At 47.0% G+C, this 19,986-nt stretch overlaps 1 protein-coding gene across 7 annotated transcripts in view; it reads right to left on the reverse strand.

Moving 5' to 3' along the window:
* The window catches only part of LOC135243519 (E3 ubiquitin-protein ligase rnf213-alpha-like), a 47,719-nt gene that overhangs the window by 11,212 nt on the left and 16,521 nt on the right, over positions 1-19,986 (reverse strand). For all 7 annotated transcript variants that reach the window (XM_064315406.1, XM_064315412.1, XM_064315411.1 and 4 more), the window contains 31 exons: positions 19,619-19,778; positions 19,065-19,282; positions 18,791-18,928; positions 18,481-18,645; positions 17,099-18,392; positions 16,418-16,599; positions 15,583-15,738; positions 11,864-15,472; positions 11,497-11,621; positions 11,261-11,356; positions 10,838-10,962; positions 10,370-10,492; positions 10,066-10,130; positions 9,472-9,628; positions 8,581-8,716; positions 8,233-8,424; positions 7,748-7,878; positions 6,973-7,130; positions 6,559-6,768; positions 5,749-5,936; positions 4,916-5,036; positions 4,504-4,604; positions 4,033-4,215; positions 3,542-3,708; positions 2,890-2,992; positions 2,572-2,686; positions 2,133-2,340; positions 1,549-1,742; positions 1,114-1,236; positions 885-995; positions 281-523 (listed from right to left, as the gene is read on the reverse strand). In XM_064315406.1, the coding sequence (XP_064171476.1) occupies positions 281-523; positions 885-995; positions 1,114-1,236; positions 1,549-1,742; positions 2,133-2,340; positions 2,572-2,686; positions 2,890-2,992; positions 3,542-3,708; positions 4,033-4,215; positions 4,504-4,604; positions 4,916-5,036; positions 5,749-5,936; positions 6,559-6,768; positions 6,973-7,130; positions 7,748-7,878; positions 8,233-8,424; positions 8,581-8,716; positions 9,472-9,628; positions 10,066-10,130; positions 10,370-10,492; positions 10,838-10,962; positions 11,261-11,356; positions 11,497-11,621; positions 11,864-15,472; positions 15,583-15,738; positions 16,418-16,599; positions 17,099-18,392; positions 18,481-18,645; positions 18,791-18,928; positions 19,065-19,282; positions 19,619-19,778 (9,297 nt within the window). The remainder of the gene's footprint in view (positions 1-280; positions 524-884; positions 996-1,113; positions 1,237-1,548; positions 1,743-2,132; positions 2,341-2,571; positions 2,687-2,889; positions 2,993-3,541; positions 3,709-4,032; positions 4,216-4,503; positions 4,605-4,915; positions 5,037-5,748; positions 5,937-6,558; positions 6,769-6,972; positions 7,131-7,747; positions 7,879-8,232; positions 8,425-8,580; positions 8,717-9,471; positions 9,629-10,065; positions 10,131-10,369; positions 10,493-10,837; positions 10,963-11,260; positions 11,357-11,496; positions 11,622-11,863; positions 15,473-15,582; positions 15,739-16,417; positions 16,600-17,098; positions 18,393-18,480; positions 18,646-18,790; positions 18,929-19,064; positions 19,283-19,618; positions 19,779-19,986) is intronic.

Raw genomic sequence — 19,986 nt, forward strand, 5'->3', positions numbered from 1 at the left:
ATGTTGCACTTTTTGACAAAATATCGGTCAAAACATCGGTAATCGGTGGGCTAGGACTCTCCAAAATCGGGATCAGCATCAGACCCAACAATCTGGCATCAGTCAAGCTCTAGTGATTTATCGTGTAGGGGTCTGTGGGTCAGGTGGACAGGGTGAGAAGGGGAATGGTGATTTATCGTGTAGGGGTCTGTGGGTCAGGGGGAGAGGGAGAGAAGGAGAGTAGTGATGTACTGTGCGGGGGCCTGTAAGTTTGGGGACAGGGGGTCAGGTGAAGGCCTACCTGCATGCGGGCGGGGGACAGGGCCAGCAGCCTGAGGGGGGCCAGGCACCCGTGGTTCACAGTCATCAGCACAGCCGCCAGGTGGACGGTCAGCTCGACCAGGCCGTGCACCACCCCCGGCCGGTCGGCCCCGACCGTCAGCGCGCCCAGCTGGTTGTGCACCAGGGCCAGGGCGAAGGCCTGTGCCTCCGGCCTCACCAGCACCCGGGAGCCATGGATGAAACCCTTCAGGGCATGGAGCAACTGTGGGGAGGAGGAACAGGAAGTGACTCAGCTTCTTTCACAAATAAGCCTGGCCAGAGACAGAAGGGTGGCAGTGCAGCGTAGTGGTCAGGGAACTGGGCTAGTAACCCAAAGGTTGCGGGTTTGATTCCCAGCTGTAATGCTGCCAATTGTACCCTTGAGCAACGGACTTAACCTGAAATGCTTCAGTAAAATAGTTATAAATTTGGTAGTATTTTTTTTAATGTAGCCAGTTTAAGTAGCTCAGGATAAGATCATCTCGTAAATGGCAAAATGTACTGTAATGCAATGTAGTAGGGCACAAGGAGACTTCAAAGGAACCACTTTGCAGCATGCAGGGTTGCCGTGGAGACAGCAGTACCTCCTGTTTTGGGTGGAGGCTGTGGTTGGCTGTTCTGTAGAGCGTGGTAACTTCCCTGAAGAGGGCCAGGAGCAGGAGTACCGTCTTCTTAGCCGGCGTACCTCCGCACCTCTACACACACACAAAAGCACAGCGAATTTTACAACGCTACGATAAAGCTGCTGGGATTCACAAGCAGTCTCCCGCAGGGGGTGTGAGGTGAGAGAGCTGAGAAGGAGGGCACAGGTACCTCACACGCCTCCTCTATCCCTTCCGTTCCGCCTTTCATCGTTGCCTTGGCGACAGCTTCGCGTATGGTCCGATAGTCCTCCCCCCACACAAGGAAGTGGTCCATCTGCCCCCCTTCCTGATTCTGACACAGGGCGAGGAGAGGGAACCTTTATCTCATACTTCAGAGAGCTCTGAAGGAGCCCTTAGCATTCCTGCCATGTTTAACTGCCATACACTTTCAAGTGTGAGCCAAGCGTTACTGCCTGTTCACAGAAGTGCTGATGGGAGATGTAGTTCACTGGTAGCTCGCACAAGAACGGCACAACCTACAGTGCTGCCTACTGAATGGACAGCTTTCAAAGGGGCGAATAGAACAGCCCCCCCCCATGACCTCCAGCCCGCCACTTGATTCCACGTGATGTGGATCTGGGGTAGGGGCGGAGACCGTGCTCACCTGCAGGAGCTCCTCGGGAAACAGCCATCTGAGCTCGGCCGTCGCCTGGAGCTTCTGGACAAACTCCATGCCCTGCTGGCTGCACACCTTGCGGATCAGGTAGACCCGGTACCAGCCGTTCCCGCTCCGCACGCACAGGTCCGCCACGCAGCCCAGGAATCCCGAGACCGCGTCCCGAGCGCCCTCGCACGGCCCTGAACGCCACACGCCACAGAGACGCACACGCACACGCACACACACACACACTAGTCAGGTAACGGACATAAACGGGGGAGGAAGAGGAGGAACTTGTACAGAAACCTCTCCCAAAAATAAGATAAAGAAAAATTAACATAGCTATCTATTAACGAGCGCGACTCTGTCGCACTCTATGGTAAGTGTCATTAAAGAGCTTTGAAATCAAGCCGCAGCGTTTAAAACACACTGGAGATAGCAGCCTTTGTACAGCCGTTTACAAATACACATATCATTTCCCTGGGTTGTTTTATGAATCCTTTGTATTTGTCGGACACGGGCGCAATTTGGCATCACGGCTGCATTACCCACCCCTGGCCATACCGTAACGGAGAGGTTGCCATGGTCACCTGGGTTTGTCTGCTGGTCCGCCATCAGGTGCGCGGCCATGTCCAGGCACAGCCGAACCCGGGCTACCTCCTGCAGATGCTCTATGGTGGTCGCGCGCGCCCTGACGCCCCGCCGGCGCAGGAAGTGCTTCAGGAAGTTCCTCTCGTCCTGCAGGCAGGCCGTCCTCTCTGCGGCTGTGCGGCACTGCGTCCACTCCAACATGGAGTCCTGAGCACGGGGGGGCGAGACGGGAGCGCGCTCACTCTGCGGTTGCCCTGACAACGCTGCGCAGGCCTGCGTCTGCTGCGCAGTCAATGCACGACCGCGTTTGCTCTGCAGCACTGAGCGCAACCGCCCCGCGACGCTCGCCTGCGCGGATGCAGCTGCGCTGCCGCTACTAAGTCACGTTTACGCGATTCCACAAACAAAAGTGTTCAAACAGCGCAGAACACGGCCTACCTGCAGACAGTTTATGTACAGGGAGTAAAGTTCACTTTTGTCCCCTTCATCCAGGATATTGCTCCGTTCAACATCAGACAGGTGCTGCTGCAGGTAGTCTTTGACCTCAGCAAAGCTTGAAGATACAAGAAGAAACCAGATTTCTTTCAGAGAAACAGCCAGTATAGGAGAAAACATGAGACCAAAGGCCTAAAAAAAAAAGCACACTCTCAATTAGCTATGTAAACATTCAGTTTGTGCACTTTCAGAAGCATTAAAGACCTGACCACAACTTTAACCTTCTTTCTGCCTTCTTTCTGAAAAAGGGAAGACACTCACCTGTACTTCAGTAGGAGTTTCAGAATGACGGAGCGGACCACGGGATTTTTGTCCACCGAGTCGTCAAACGGAGACAGAGCTTTGGTGAACACCGGAGTGCGAGCTAGAGCAGGAGAAAACCAGAGTGAGCAAACACACCTGGAACGGCACACGCATAAGCTAAAACACCGGCAAACATACACACATGCGAGCCCTGCCAGAGTGGCAGTCTCACTACAGCATGCACGTGTCCCAGCACATACATGCACACATGCATGCACGCATGCACACGCACACATGCCTGCATGTACCTGCACACATGCATGCACGCACACACAGACATACAAAATTCATACCGTTTTCTAAGTGAGAATAAAGAGAGGCAGTCTGCAATAGTGGCTTAGGAACTAGACTCCGGGACTAAAACAAGTTAAAAAAAATAAGCAGGTTTAAAAAAAAAAAAAGACAACTTAATTTAATCTTTATTTTATCAGGCAGTTATCGGAATCTCGTTTACTGGCAGGTTTCAGCACTCACCTGCAACTTAGGCATTTATATTCCGTAAAAAAGGATGAGCTGTTTACCCAAATAAGAACGCAGATAAAACCCAAGAAAGCATAAGCAGCAAAGGGCCTGGGTGGATGGGAGGGGAAGAGATTTGGGAGAGGGTCACCTCTGATGGTGCGTACGGCCTCCACGGCCACCATGAGGTAGGACAGCAGGTGCTGGATGACCTCACTGGAGGGCGGGGCGTTGTCCTTGAAGCACACGGTGGAGACCATGTCGATGAAGAAGGCGTTGCACCGTTTCCTGAACTGGGAGTACATGACGATGCGGAGCCTGTCGGAGCGCGGAGAGAAAGAGCAGGAGAGACGCGGTAAAGAGAGAGACGCTGTAAAGCGTGCGAGAGAAAGCCATGGCGCATTCATCAACGGGACTTCCACAAAACCCCAGAGCCGATTCACGCGTTTCTGACCTCAGCCTGTCATGGTGAAGGCATTCACTTAAACAATGACATCGCATTAGTAGATTGTACTTTATTACAATTCACACTTTTTAATTCCCTGAAGGTTCTTTTCTCCTCCCCCAAGTGTGAATATTCAGTCGTAACGCTGGGGCTGTCGTGTACAGTGACGTCCACTGGAGGGCGCAGCTGAGGCCTACCGTATGTCCTCAGACGTGGCCAGGTTGAAGTCATCGGGGACCTCCTGTTTGCAGAGAGGGCAGTACATCTGACCCGGGATCAGCCACTGTCTGATGCAGGCCAGGCAGTATATGTGGTGACAGGGAAGGCTGAGGGGCTCATGGGGGTCCCCCATGCACACGGGACAGGGCTGACGTCCAAACCTGGATTAACACACGCACGCACAAATGTTCAGGGTCACATACGTACCTACATTCATTCAGCAGACGCTGTTATCTGGACAGAATTACAATGTTGAAAAACATAAATCCATTCACTGGATTTATACGAGTAAAGGAGCCAGTCCTGGCTAGAAATACTTCCGGACCAGCGAGGATGCTAAGCAAATCCTGAATGTGTATGAACACACACATGGACATGTGCACACGTGTAGACAAAGTAAGTAGTGTATTTCATCCACCCGTGGCTATGAAGACACCAAAGCTCCTTACTTGAATATCCTGTCGTTTGCTCCATCCATGCAGGCCTTGAGGATCCCGATGACTGCCAGGAAGGGCGGCTCCATTTTCAGGTCCGAGTTCGTCCCCAGAACCTTAGGAACATTCAGAGGAAGAAGACATTTTCTCCGTTCAGTTTTTCAAGCGGAAAAAAAAACCACTACTCCAGCGGTCCCCGTGAAGGAAACTGTGCATCTCAGTTAAGAGGAGAGGGCTGAATACGATGGATCACGGATTCAAACGGCCTCGAAAAATCCACTTTGACTTCAGACGAGAATTCGACTGCAAGAATGGACCGCAAGGACGTTGGGATAAAATAAAAACTAAGAATAATGTAACATTTAGTGTGTCAAAGTCCGTATCATTCCTTCAGGGTCCGCTTCCCTGCGTGAACAGGTGAGCTCACCTGCCCCAATACCCGAGTGCGCTCCAGCAGCAGTGGGCGGAGCTTCTCCTCCACGCCCTCGATGCCCACCAGCATGTGCTCCACAAACAGGGACAGGGAGAAGATTCTGCTCCACCCCCGTCTGTAGGAGAACCATGAACAATGAGAGAGAGAGAGAAAGCGAGAGAGAGGTCACCTCATCATTCCCACATACACACAGCAGTATAAACGGACCGTATGTAAAGAATGTTAGCTGTGCAAGTTGCTCAGGATAAGAGTGCCTAAAATGTGGCTACAATACAAATGCAAGCATCTTCCAGTGACTCATATCTGTGGGAGCTGAACCCGGAGAGATAAGAAGTGGCGACTGACATCGTCTGCTGATGTCAAATCAGCCGCTGAGAACATACGTTTATCCGCCATCTCAAGTCATGTCTTGAATCGATAGCAGAGGTAGCAGTAATGCGCGCTGATAGTTACAATTCGGCATCCTAAATTCGGGGGCAATAAGGGGAAACATCACAAATTACAAAGCCATATGGAGTGAGACCTGTTCTCCTTATGCTCTTATGTTTTCAGAAGTCACCAGTGTCTGTTTTTACACTACATTACAGGCATTTAACAGAAGCTCTTATCCAGAGTGACTTGCATGACTTTTTGCATTTTTTCATTTGTACAGATGGACACGCACTGAAGCAGTTAAGCAGTTTATGTACCTTGCTCAAGGGTACAACTGCAGTGTCCTACCTGAGAATCGATCCTGAAAACTTTCGGCATTTAATGAACAGAATCTGACTACAGAATGGTGAAATGGAGTTTGACTGGGGCAAGCCGCAGGAGGTGCTGTTCCTCACCGGACGGTGCGCGCCTGTTCTCGGCTCCTCTCCCCGTAGCGGCTGCAGATCTCCTCTGAGCAGGCCAGCTCGACGGGCCCCTGCAGCCTCTTCACCTGCCGCAGCCAGGCCAGCCGCTCCCTGTCTGAGTCCAGCCCCCTGGGCTCCAACAGCTCCACGCAGGCCAGAGCCGCAAACACGTCCAACACCTGGAGACAGTACTGTGTTACACCTGCACCTGGGGACCAGGACTCTGTGAAAACTGCACCTGGAGACAGTACTGTGTTACACCTGCACCTGGAGACAGTACTCGGTTACACCTGCACCTGGAGACATAACTCTGAATACTGCACCTGGAGACAGTACTCGGTTACACCTGCACCTGGAGACAGTACTCTGAATACTGCACCTGGAGACAGTACTGTGTTACACCTGCACCTGGAGACCAGTACTGTGTTACACCTGCACCTGGAGACAGTACTCTGTGAAAACTGCACCTGGAGCCAGTACTCTGTGAAAACTGCACCTGGAGCCAGTACTCTGTTACACCTGCACCTGGGGACCAGTACTCTCTTACACCTGCACCTGGAGCCAGTACTGTGTTACACCTGCACCTGGAGCCAGTACTGTGTTACACCTGCACCTGGAGACCAGTACTGTGTTACACCTGCACCTGGAGACAGTACTCTGTTACAACTGCACCTGGAGACCAGTACTCTGTTACAACTGCACCTGGGAGGAGCCAGCACATTTGCACTTGGGGATGCATATTTTACCTGTTTAAAGCAAAAGCTACCCGCCTCATTGAGAAGCAATTCCAACCCTGCTCACCATTTCAGGACCTTCCCTGGAGCCCTCAATACGCTGGAGGTGCAGAGCCACCTTGGGCTCCATGGCAACCATCCTGGACAGGTTCTGCAGACGGTTCTTAAACTCCTGGTGTGCGGCATGGACCCAGGGCAATGAGATGACCTCATCCTCCTCCACATCCTCACGGATCCTCAATTCATTGACGCAGCAGGTCAAGGCAGTACACAGAAGCTGATGGGGGCAAACAGCACATCACTACTATTAGTTTTATTTTTTAAGAATACATAATAAACACAGGTGGGAGTTGATTTAATAGAAAACAATCTAATGTATTTCATCAAAACTGTTGTTCTGGTTACAATCCCTATCCTACATTTTTATCACATAATATCAGTGAATAGATAGCGTTTAATTTCAAAAACAGCAAGCCTGTACCTGGAGTTCCTCCTCTGAGGTGACTTTCATCGTCATGCACACGAAATCCTGAAGGTAGCGCTGGAAGAACTCTCTCTGCGTCTCCTCTGCTGCCTCTGCAATGTACCGGCCCAGCGGAGTGTTCCGGAAGAAGTCCTCAAACTGCCTCACTGTGTGGCCTTCCGTGAGAGAGCAGCAGTGTTAAAAACTCACGCCCAAACACTGCGCTACGCTAGGCTAGGCTAGGCTACAATGACAATTTTCCTTTTCTCCATTTATTCAAGCACAAGTCTTTACTGGTCTTTGGCTTTTTCCTCTTTCAAATAATAAGAATGGACAGGGAAAGCAGCACACGAGCAACAGCTACAGTGCCCTCTAAGAGTATGGAAACAATAATTTTACACAGCTGAAAATGACTCAACACAAAAACAGCTGTTTCTGTTAAATGGTAGAACACACGCACACGTGAATACCACGATTAAAAAAGATGATTGTAAGTTTGTCTCATATTCATCTTTTGATCTCAAATACAAAACTGTACAGCATATTGTATAGCAAAAAAGAACAAATTTCACTCTAACATCTCCATACTGGAGGGCACTTTATATATAATATGTAACGATATATTATCATATATGAATGTATTACTGTATGCTATATAATACATATAATAATACGTTATTATTTTATTATATCATATATACTATATAACACATATGATAATGATCAAATTATTTTTCAATGAAATTATACTTTAGCCCAAAGGAATTGTATAAAATGACCAAATTCCCGTCACCTTCATGGTGCTGAGCGTGAACCCGGAGCTCCTCCAGGTAGTCTCGCACCCTCCAGCTGAAAGGCAGGCTGCAGCCGGCTCCCAGCTGCGGCGTGATGTAGCTCTGCACCAGGATGGTCTTCGACTCGGAGCTGTGCGCAACATTTTACCACTCCGTGTGAGGGAGTCTTTCTATGTTTACAACTAAAAATTTTTTTTTTTAAATCCCACCAAAATGCCCCTCAGACAGAAACGCACTCGAGAAAAACAAGAAAGTGAAGGTTTCGTTTTAAACAAAGAATTGCCCTTGGTGCATGTCAATAAAATAACATTTCGGGAAAAAAAAAGCACGGCTTTATAATGCATGTTCCTTTGGTTTTGTACAAGAAACCTTGGGACAAAGTAGATCCCAACCCAAAAATATAAACATCCAGACAAGTGCCTGAACAGCTTCCTTTACGAGAGCAGCCAATCAGAGCCCTCCCCTGAACCCCCTTCACACTTACTTGCGGTCCACTGCTGCAAAGGGAACTTCCAGAAGCTTCTCGTCCCTGAAGATGTCCAGCCAAAGCTTCCTTACCGGCTCCCCAGAGTTGTGGTCCAGGAGCAGGTCCAGGTTGCAGTCGCGGTCGGCGACGGCAACGAGCTGAGCCAGGAGGGGAGTGACAACGGCCTGAACACGCTTCCACAGGGCGTGTCTGCAAGAACACAAACACGACATGGTTGAGCACCTTCCACTGGTGGATGCTGGCTACGTGCGTCAATGGTAGGAGCCATAGAAAAATGACTGGACAGGTACGCCTAGTCCTGTACATTTCAGCACAGGTGCAGCGAAAAGAACCTCCCCGACTCACCTGAAGGTTCCGCCCTCCTGCAGGGCGTCGACATTGGACGCCTCGTTGATCACCCAATTCTTGGACGAGAAGCTTTTGCCATCGTAGGACACCAGCAGGGTGTGGAGGCGCCTCTTCAAAGCTGTCAGAAATGCAGCTGCACACATTGAAAACAAAGTAAAAAGACAGTCGCATTAAAGGTCTCCAGATTACCAACTCAAGACATTCCCAGGCAAATGAAACAAAATGAAAGCTAAGTAGAGATAGCCTTGTTAAAGGCCTTCAGATTCCCAATTCAAAACATTCCCAGGCAAATTAAAAAACAATCATCTTTCTTTTTTCTGTGATCATGAGATGTGTTTTTCTCGGTCACATGAAAACTGGAAGGTCTTGCTGCTGAGTGGACGTCACATGAACACCCGACAGATAGAAGTAGTTTTTTCTTTATTCTCAGAGCACATTTTACATGGACCGGGAAGTTTGGATGTTTACTACCACATCAGGTAGGATCAAAGAAAAAGATGACAGAAAGCCTATACACCACATAGCCTGGATGTTTTTTTCTTTTGTTTTTTTTGCTTGAATATGTTTTATAGTAGCATTTGCAGGTTACACGTTATGGTTTTTCATGTTCACTATCCAAATTTTTGAACGCTATTCAATATTTCATACCAGTTCCGTGTTCATGGTCCGAATAGAAATTGCGAAATTTATTACTGCATTTGGATTTATCCTTTCAGTATACTTCATTTCAGTTCACTTCTTGTCAAATTTGCATTGGAATAACAAATACCATCAAATACCGTGATACTATCAATAATACAAAAAACATCACATGATATGATATTTTGGCCATATTGCCCTGCCCTACATAAAAGCAATCGTTTAAGTACAGTGGCGGGGGTACAGTACCTTTCAGCTCCTCGCTGTCGGCCAATAGCGTCAGAAGGATCTCCACCCTCCTGGTGCTGCGGGCTCCACCCTCACCCTGGTCTTTGAGCATGCGCACTGCGCTCTGCACACAGCTCCGCACCAGTGCTGTGGTGTCTAGCACCGCCTCCCAGCCGTCCTGCAGGGGAAGAGCATGAGGCATGGGAAAGCAATGTTTCACGCTAGAGAAAGGAAGACTGACATGGCTTGCAACTGGAGCTATGAGAAGGAGAACCAACTTGATATATGACGCAATACATTACTTTACATTACAATCGCTTAGCAGCCGCTCTTATCCAGAGTGACGTACAGACATGGAGAACATCAGTGTAACTCTCAGGAATACAAATATGCGTACTGACAGTAATAACTAAGAAATCAGTCAATAACAACTGTAGTATTATCAAGATATTGGGTTCCCCTAAATGCTGATTAGACCTCACAATTAATATCACTATTTGAGCCACAAAATCTCACAGTACAGAAATGCCATGCAGACTTTCTATGCAGAATCTCGGACTGAAGCAAAACATGAGAAATGTAATAGAGAAAACAGTAAATGCATCAGGGACTCACTGTGGGTTCTGAACATTCCATTTCCTGCTCTCCTGTTGCTGTGTACATGTCCTCCACTTCCATTGCTGTGAAAAAAATACATTAAAAAACTATTTTAGTATCAATACATCACATCAAGAAGACGGTGGTAATATTCATAAACTATTCAAAATTCTAAATTTATAAACCACAACACTGAAGTGGTCTTGTAAAGGTAGCAGTTCACCAACCAGTGACATTTGGCATTGTTAGCATAAAACAATGGAATAACACCTGTCATTAAGAGTGCAAAAAAGTCAGTATGAATTTTTTTTTTAACATTTACCATCATGTTCCTCCACCTTGTCCTCAAAGAGCTGGCTTATAGTTAAACCTCTCAAGGCTTTGATGTCCGAGATGATGTCCTTGGACCTTCGGAGGTCATCAATGTGGACCGACTTCCAGGGGCCTATACTCATTAAGGGGAGCGTGTTGAAGAGGCTTGGTTTAGAACACCAATTTCTATGGCATTGCAGGGTCTACACATTCAAAAGGAAATCACTGTGCTTGTAAATGATCTACAGTGAACACTGGCACAAAATGGCAGTCCTATATCACCCAAATGGGTGTTATACACTCCTGGTGGCTGCAGTTTAGGCACAATCCAATGGTACAATGCTCTCAGCTGCTGAAGAAGTACAAGTTATGTACATGCAAGCAATCATTACTATCATTGTTGCTAGGTAAAGGAGAGATACATGCTTAATTATTTGTCCCTCAGGAAATGTGGAAAAATTTGAGTGTCACATCTAACCTCCATGAAATCCAACATAAGAAGTCCCTCCCTCCATTCTTGGAAGCTTGGTGATAAAGTACACAAACACTTTCCCTCTCATTTCTTCATCTCTTGATTTGCTGATTTCATTCATTGCAGAGTACCTGAAATGTATGTGAATTATGAAAGACAGCCAAGTTTACTTAACACTTCAGTCACACAGCAGATGCTCTAATCCAGAGGGATTTATACACCGTGCCTTCTTTTCACATGAAATCTCTTTAAACAGATGCATATTTCACTGAAGCAATTCAGGTTAAGTACCTTGTTCAAGGCACTGCCTCACCTGGGTACTGATTGTACAGCCGCAGAGTACCCTAAGCATTATGCTACATGGCTCATATCAGTTTTATATTGAAATATAGCAAAATACTAAAAGTTATGAGCCAAGACGACACTTACTTTGCCGAAGCAATGAGGTTTGCACTCTGGGAGCCTTCGTTGAAATCTGTTTGAATAATGAGTATTCTGAATCCAGATGTGGAGTCTAGGAAATGTCTAAAAATACGGGTAAAATTCAAATATCTCCATTAATCTTCGCCAGGACACAGAAGATCAATTAGCTTCAGTCTATAGAAGGTTCAAAAGAACCAAAAATGACATCACAAACATGGGAAACAGTGTGATCTGTAACAGACCTTATCTTTTTGAGGAAGGAGTGCTCGGTGTCAAACTGTTGCAGGGAGAGTAGCTCAATGTTAGAAGCGGCGTCCTGGAGAAGCCCAATATCTGATGCTGTCATGAGCCTTGAGAATGTTGTCACCTGAAAAAAAAAAAACATTAAAACAAAAATAAAAAGAAAATAAAACAAAAATGATTTCAAAATGAATTTGCAAAAAAACAGTAGCAACATAATATAAAACTGCCGGTTTGGCATTCATGCTAATAATTTGAAACATGGACTTCAAAACTGTGACAAAGGTATGCCTGAGATATGCCTGCACAATGGCAATTCAATTGGATTCATGGATCTGCTTTATTCTTCAAAGGCAGAAGTTCTGTTACCTCAGTGAAAGAAGCATGGCACCACTCCTCTTGCTGGGTGTGAGAGATGATGAAGTCAGCCAGAGAGCTGTGCTTTTGCTGTTCAAAGTACACGTGAGCCAGCTGCTCAGTCTCCCCGCTGGGGAGGGCAGTGGAGTCAAGACGCACCACCGAATCTGGAGTGGCGCAGCCCAACAGGATCAGCTTAGCCTCATCCAGGATGTGTCTATGGTAATCAGACATCTCTGACTCTTCCTTCAGCTTCTCAGTCACCTGCAGGACCACTGAAGCACAGGTGTCAGAGTGGTAGCCAATGAAGACATCGACTGGTAGGTACTTAGGCAAGCGTGCAACCATGGAGTGTTGGCCACGAAGGGTCACAAACAGTCCCACCCACTTCTCTAGTTCTAGGACAAGTCCTTTTTGATCACTCTTGAGGACAGTGTTGATGTCTAGGTAGTGTTTCTCCAGTCGGTTGATGAGTGGGATGGGGAACTGCTTGTAGACCACTTCTTTCTCCTCGATGACAATGAGTCTGAAGTCCTTGTGCACCCTGCACTTCACACGATGGGTTCCCAGTCCTAAGTCCACATACTTCTGGCCACCCAGACAGACATAGTACTGGTTGAGGGCATCATAGAGGCTTTCGTAAAGGTTCTGCAGGTTCAGAAGCACAATGGTCTGGCCAGTCTCCATGCAGATCTTAACCCGGTTGATGTTGCGGCAGATCTGGGTGTACTCCTGATCCTTGGGGAAGCTGGAGCCAAAGATGATCTCAGGCTGGTGCTGGTCAGAGAAAAACGTCTGCTGAAGAATCTGGAGAGCGGCATAGTTTTTTGTCAGAACCAGCAGGTACCGGCACTCGTCATCCTGGCCGATGGCTGAGATGTTCTGTCTCACAAGCTCAATGGCGCTGATGCTCTCCATGTTTGGGCTAATATCCAGTCGGGTGATGAAGACGCGGACTGCATCCACATTATCCTTGCCACTGAAGTTCCTCAGCACTGCTTCCACTAAGCGCTCTGGGCTGGGCTCATGGGTAGAGACTTTGGCAATGGCAAACACCATCTTTATCAGGCTGTAGTAATCCCGTAAGCCAAAAAAACCTTTACCCTGTTTCCGGCAGACGTTCAGATATGCCCGGGCAAAAGGCTGGAAGTAGCTTCGAACTTTCTCCAAGACCATCTTGTCAGAGGAACATATGCCCTTTGCACTTTCAATTAGCTCCTTTAAATCTGGGTCACCACGGGACACAAAAATGCCCCTATTCATCTTAGCCGGGTCTAAGGCCCAGTTGGAGATGCCAATGAACCCAACTTTCTTGTGTGGCAGTGGTTCATCATCAATGCAGCCTTCCTCCAGCAAGGGGTGAAGAGTTTTGAGAGGCATTTTGGGGGAGTCTTCTGCCAGGCCAATCTCATCCAGCACCACCACAGAGATATACTCCCTCAAATTTTTGCCCTCCTGGAAACGGGCACACTGTTTGAAGGTGTTGATGATTCCTTCCGGAGTAGAGTGGGGGCTGCACTGGAAGGAGACCAGGTGAATTTGCTTCAGTTTTTTGTACAGCTCCGAGTGTGCAGCCTGGCCCTGCATGGCATCTGCTACAAGTGTCTTAGACAGGGATTTTGAACTCCCAGGTTTCCCCACTAAGAAAAGGGGGATTCGTAACTCAATACAGATTACCATCATGAACACATTCTCTTTCAATGCATTGTTCCTAGCAATAGTTTCCCCAAGGGGAAAGCCACTCAGAAGGAGGTCCTGCATGAGCGAAATTTCCTGTGCAACTTTCTGGGGCGTGTTCGTTTCAGGGAGGAGCTTACAGATTTTCTTCCGGTAGCTGTCCTTATCTTCCAAACAGGCATGGTAGCAAACTCCCACAGCCATCACAAGGGACCACTCAACAGGATTGCGACTCTCAGTCAATCTTTGCAGTCTCCCACTTCTTTCTGGGTTTTCTATCTCATCCAGAAACATCCTAAGCTCTGTGAGCAGCATCTTATGGTTTTTGTAGAACCAAACAAAAGCTTGCATGCAGCGTTCCACATCTCTCAGACTGACAAAACTACATTCATCCTTCCTCGTCCTCATGTATTTCTGCGAGGTAGACAAGACGTTGGTAATCATCTCAATGTACTGCGTGCTGATTGAATTAGTGTCCACCACCCTCTGGACTATCTGTTGGATGTACATTTTTTCTGTGCAGTCATTGAGCTGGCCAAAGTCCCACACCAGCGGGATCATACTTGGGGGCAGGGCCTGGACTCTGTACACCAGTTGGCGAAGGGGGATAGATCCCAGCTTGTCGTCGGTCTCTTCGGCTCTAACTCTGTATCCCAATCCAGCAGATTCCAACCTTTGGATCATCTCATCCGAGTGCTTCCTATATGGATTGCAAGCAGCAATGATCTGCAGTCCAGTGTTCTGAGTAAGGGGTTGTCCTTTCACAGTGCCATCACAGAGGACCTCCTTGATGCTGCTGACAGCCTCTGTGGTGTTGGCCTCGTCAAAAAAGAGGATGGAGTTGAAGTTATATTTCTGCTTGTTGAACAAGGCTATGTTATCTGCCTCCCTCACTTTGGCATAGATCATGTCTGAGGTGGTCCCACCGTGGACTTTGACAAGTTTCATGTTTTCTGTGGGGACCCCGCTCCTCCGCAGTTCGCATAGGTACTTAACGAGTCTGGTCTTCCCACAGCCTGTCTCTCCCATGATGATGACAGGGATGCCACATCGGAAGCGCATGTGGATCGCCAGCATCTTAAGGATGTTGTCAGTGGTGAGCTCATAGGTTTCGTCTGGATCCATAGGCCACTGGATGCCAAGAACATTGCAGAGGCGTTCGATCTTCTCGCCTCTTTGGAGCTGATCAAAGTCAATGTTGAAGGGGACCCTCTGCAACTTCAGTCCCTCATACAGCTCCCGGCTCATGACATTTGGTTTGATCACAGTCTTCCTTACGGGGTCGATGGCATCAACGCTGTTCTGCCCATTCACCTTCAAGTGGAAGCCAATAAAAGTCATGGATATATGGTCATCGTTGAAGAAAATGTACGGGTGTGGCTCAGATTCCCACCGCTTTCTGATACGGAAGGGGGCCAGGTCAGCTTCAGTGGCCCCAGCTAGGTCCACCAGTTGCCTCCCTGGGCTCTGGTCAGAGATGCTGAGGGAGGGTGTGGCAAAATCCTTAGCCATCAGAATCATGAAGTCCACCACAAAGTTCTTGAAACCACCCAGGGTGTCCCCAACAAAATCCATTTGGCAGAAAACAGACGTCTCACAGTCTCGCAGCTGCAGGTTCAGGAACCATGCAAAATTCCTCAGCTCAGCCCATGAAGGATCCACGATGCCACAGTACACAAAAAGCATCTGCAGGCACTGTACGTGAGTCCCCTCGACACCGTTGTACCTGAATTCGTCCAGACTGATGCCATTGTGGAACCTTGTTAAATACTGATAGGGTCTTTGGAAGGCTTCACTTCGGAACTCTTGGTCATCCATAAGTGGGTCTTCATCCTTCATGGAAGGGTCATCTCGCATTTGCATTTCCAATTCCAGGACCTCTTTCGGGGGACGACAAAAGACTTTTGGAAAGACATCTAGGAAGGCAAACTGTGCATGTGAAAGCTGTAAGGAGGCACAAATAAAAATCAAAATTAATTCTCAAGCAAAATTTGGAAAAATAAATTTTATGTGTGCACAAAAAGGTACTGTTGCCAAGTGCCATGGAAACTTACAGTTCCTTTGCCAGTTCTGGAGACATCTCCCATGAACTGCAAGATCTCAATGACATACAAATGGGTGTTGCTGCATTTCCACATGCGACCTTCGGAATCCATCAGGTAGCGCAACACCAACAATTTGAATAGAAATTCATACAGGCCTTTCCGCACCTGCAATAGTTAGCACACAAAGCAATCAGAGCTCATTAACTGTAACATTAAGTAAAAAGTAAATACAGTATACTGAACTTAGAAATTTTATATGGTTAAAAAAAGGTTAAATGTATTTTATGCATTTTGCTATTCAAGAATTGCAAATTATCCTGAAAGAAAGAGTGAACCCAACTTCACGGACGATGTCAGTTGGGCATTATACCACTCAAAGATGTCATTACAGTGAATGAAGTAAGAGAAATCCTTGTGATAAAAATACATATACATATACATATATATATATACACACACACACATATACAGACATACATACATATATATGTATATATAAATACATGTACACAAGCACATGCATACATATATATATATATATATATATATATATATATATATATATATATATATATATATATATATATATATATATACAATAAACTTACATATAAACTATAAAAAAGTTCATATGCAAGTTGTGTGCATTGTATTGCATAGAATTTGCCTCTAAGATAAATCTGTTCTGTTTGCCTGTTTTCCAAAAAATTAAACCAATTTCTAAGCATGCTTGATTGTGCACGTATAAACCACAAAAACCACACATCCCGTTTAAGACAGCTGTATTTTAAAACAAGTTTTCTCTTAAAAGCTAAATCATACCAGGCAATTTTATAATGCTTACAGAGGATGTGATGTCAAAATGGAAGATTGTGAGTTCCTTCTTCTGGAGGCTACTGATCAAGGACTGCAGCACAACGTTTTCATCAACACTTGGCTCAATCAAACGAATGCATTTCAGCAGAGAGGGTGTCTTGGTGGTTTCCCTAAGTTCCTCGTACAGCCTCTGAATGTAAAGAGATTTACCTGAAAAGCACAGCATGACAGATATCAGCAAGGGCTTCATTTGCACATTTTACACCATGATCCACACCACTGCTGTAATTCAAAAGCCATCAAGTTAAAGTGGAATTTTGTGAGCCTTTATATAAGCTCCAGACCATGCAAACTATTTATGATGGCCGCCAAGAGGTCACAGACAAGCGTTCTCCTGATCTCTCAAAAGATGTGTAGGAAACAGACAGTGTTAAAAGCAACAGCAATACATAAAGAAATGATGACTATGTGCCATTAATATTGGTTGTATTAATGTAAGGAAATAGAGTGCAGATGTAAAAATCCAACTACTGAAATATGGCCTAATTTTCACATTAATAACTGAGCTAATGAGTTACACTGTACTGTCCAAAGAAAGAAACTTGATATGGCACATGATAGCATTTCCAATTTTATATTATTTTAACACTATTATATACGGGTACAACCACCCCCTTGGGCAGTTAATGTCAGACTGGATGCCACTGACCCACTCCTGCTCTTTTGGATGTCACAACCCTGACAAACTTCCTGTCTCGGAACACAGCAGCGGCACTGGGCAGTTCTGAAGGGACGGTATAGTGCCTGGACAGGTATCCCTGGATTTTCTCCAGGGACTCCAGGGGGACCATGTGCAGCCGGTACTGGCTGAAGGCAGAGGGGATATAGGCGTGTTCCCGGTCGGCGCTGCAGATGATCACCAGCCTGTAGGGCCTAGAGCACTGCTTCTCTAGCCTCTGGAAGAGCTGCTCCACCCTGTAGCTGGCCTCGTAGGCCAGGTCCTCCGCATACAGGAGGGTGTAGATCTTCTCGCCTCTGCAGCCAGCAGTCAGGCACCGCCTGAGGAACAGCTCCACCTGTTCGTAGGGGGTGGCGGCGGTGCACAGGAGCACCTCATCGTAGGTGGGCAGTGGCTCATGCCCGCTGTTCATGTAGACGCTGATGCACGACTTCAAGACTTCAGCCCGTGGGCAGATGACAAGGTTTGGTTGCCCACAAACCAGACCATTTGGAAGGGTCCGGAAGACGCAATTCTCCTTCCTCTCAGCTAACATTAATACCTCATCCTCATCATCATCATCATCTTCCTCTTGCTTAGCCAGTATTTCCAACAGCCTCCCCAAGGTACTGACATCCAGGGAGCCTGGGAGGAAGCTCTGCATGTCCCTCATATAGGCGTTCCACACAACATCCAGCTTTCGTGAGCCACTGGCCCGCTCCACAAGACTCGGCAGGTCAGCAGCCTCCTCTTCAAATGTGGGAGCCGCTTCCATGCTGTTAGTCTTCTCCACAAAGGTCTGAAAGTCTATGTCTTTGTTCTGCTCTGGAGCCATGGTGAGGAGCTCATACTGAAGCTCATGCCACGTTTGCCTCAGATCATGGACTCCACATTTAGGCTTGATGAAGGACAGCATCATTAGGGCCTGGCCATCCAGCTTCCCCACTTTCTTCTGGGTCAGTCTGTCACACAGGTAGACGATCTGCTCTGCAGTGAAGTAGTTGAGGTAGTAGTGCTGGGATCTCTGCTGGTCCACAAAGGCCTTCCAGAATTCCAAGCACCGTTCCATCTTCCTGCACAGTTCAAGCAGATGTTCCAGCATGTCGCCCTCCAACATGATCTCACCCACCGCAGTGTTCAGATTGAAGTCCATGATGATGCCCGCCATGCCATCTCCATTGACTGCACTGCAATTGATGTTGGCCTCCCAGTGACGGAACAGTGGGTTCCCGGCAGTGTACAGGTCGACAAAGGCCACAGTGAGTCTCTGGATGCCGGCAAAGACCTGAGAAGCACAAAAAACTTCACAGTTGGCTTATGACATAGAAGCTTAAACCTGCAACTACAGCTGAAGCAGTCTGATTGTAGTTTACCTCCACGAAGTGCTCCACCTCACCCTGGCCCTGCTCCCCTTTCCCAGACATCAGCATCAACTTGTTCTGTAATTCTCGCAGCTCCTCCAGCGAGTAGCAGCGCATCTCCTGCCCGTCCTCGTGCTCCTCTGGAATCGTCAGCTTCAGGGCTGTATCCAGACTCAACTAGAACATGCAACCAATGCTTGGTTTCAAATGAGAGCATCTATGCATAAGCAAAGAAACTAAATCCAAATAAAAAATAAGCCTTGTTTGGAATCATAACAGAGGGTTTACACCCCTTCATTTAGGTAAAGACAGACAGACTAACCTTCTTCTGGTTTTGCGCACTGATGATGTAGATGCCCTTCTTGTTGATGGCAGAAGCTAAGGAAAGTGAGGACAGCTCCACCGAGCCATGGCTTTCTTTCACGGTTTTCAACCACTCCAGGTGGCGAGCAGTGTCTCGCTGAAATGGAGAGGATAACCTTGGACTCAGCTGGACCTTTTACTTTGAGCATGGACACTGAATATTCCAACAAATATGTATATTCCATTCTTTCTGTCTCCTTCTTGAAGTGATAAAATGATAAAGCTCATCTTACCAGCTTCTTCGGGAGGTTGTGATCATTGTCGAGTGCTTTCCACAACTTCTTCAGTGTCTCCTTGAAGACATCAAACCCAGAGTTGGGCTTAAGCTCGTACAGCATGGGGGAGTAGCCCAGAACAGCGTCATGAAAACAGGCCACGCGGTCCACATCCAGATCATTCTCTCCAGCCGAGATGGACGCCAGGTCCACAAATACCTTCAGCTCATTGATATCTGCGGTTAAGACATGAAAACCATGTAGACTCACCTACATCAACTCCAAATAAACCCAGGTTCTGTACATGAAGGCAAATGATAAGCTTAGGCGGACTTAAGAACCTGTTGTCATTGTGAAATGTTATGTTCTTCTGTTGTAGTGGGTGACTGAGTGAAGGAGCTTAAGCTTCACCAGTAAACCTGCTTTAATATATAGCCAGCTGTATCAATGATACGTATTTGCATCTGAAAAATACACAAGTGTCTGTAGATAATGGTGTCCGGTCAGCAAAGCAAAGTAGGCTACATAATAAAAATACATAATTATGACATGTTCATCTACCCTCGCCTCACCTTCCAGGGCCTCTTTGACCCACATGACAAAGTTTTTTCTCTCGCCGAGCTCTTGCAAGCACAGGAGACGTTGTTCAGTGATTTCCACCATGTCCCTCTTGGCCTGAATCAAGTTATTATCAATGCGGTCCAGGCTCTCTTTTTTAAAGTTCACATCAGCCTGAAGATTAAAAAAAGCACAAAACCCAGACCTTGAACAGATGTCTATTTGATATAATACTGCATGATTACACAATAATAACATAGGATTTTCATAAGCAAAATCATAGGCCAGAAAACATTTAAAAGAATCCTAAAAGCATACACATTATATGCAGCCTATTAAAAACTATCAAGGGGCCTGTAATGGAAGCTTTGTAATGGTTTTT

This window comes from Anguilla rostrata, chromosome 17 (assembly GCF_018555375.3).
Source record: "Anguilla rostrata isolate EN2019 chromosome 17, ASM1855537v3, whole genome shotgun sequence".
NCBI classification, from domain to species: Eukaryota; Metazoa; Chordata; class Actinopteri; order Anguilliformes; family Anguillidae; genus Anguilla; species Anguilla rostrata.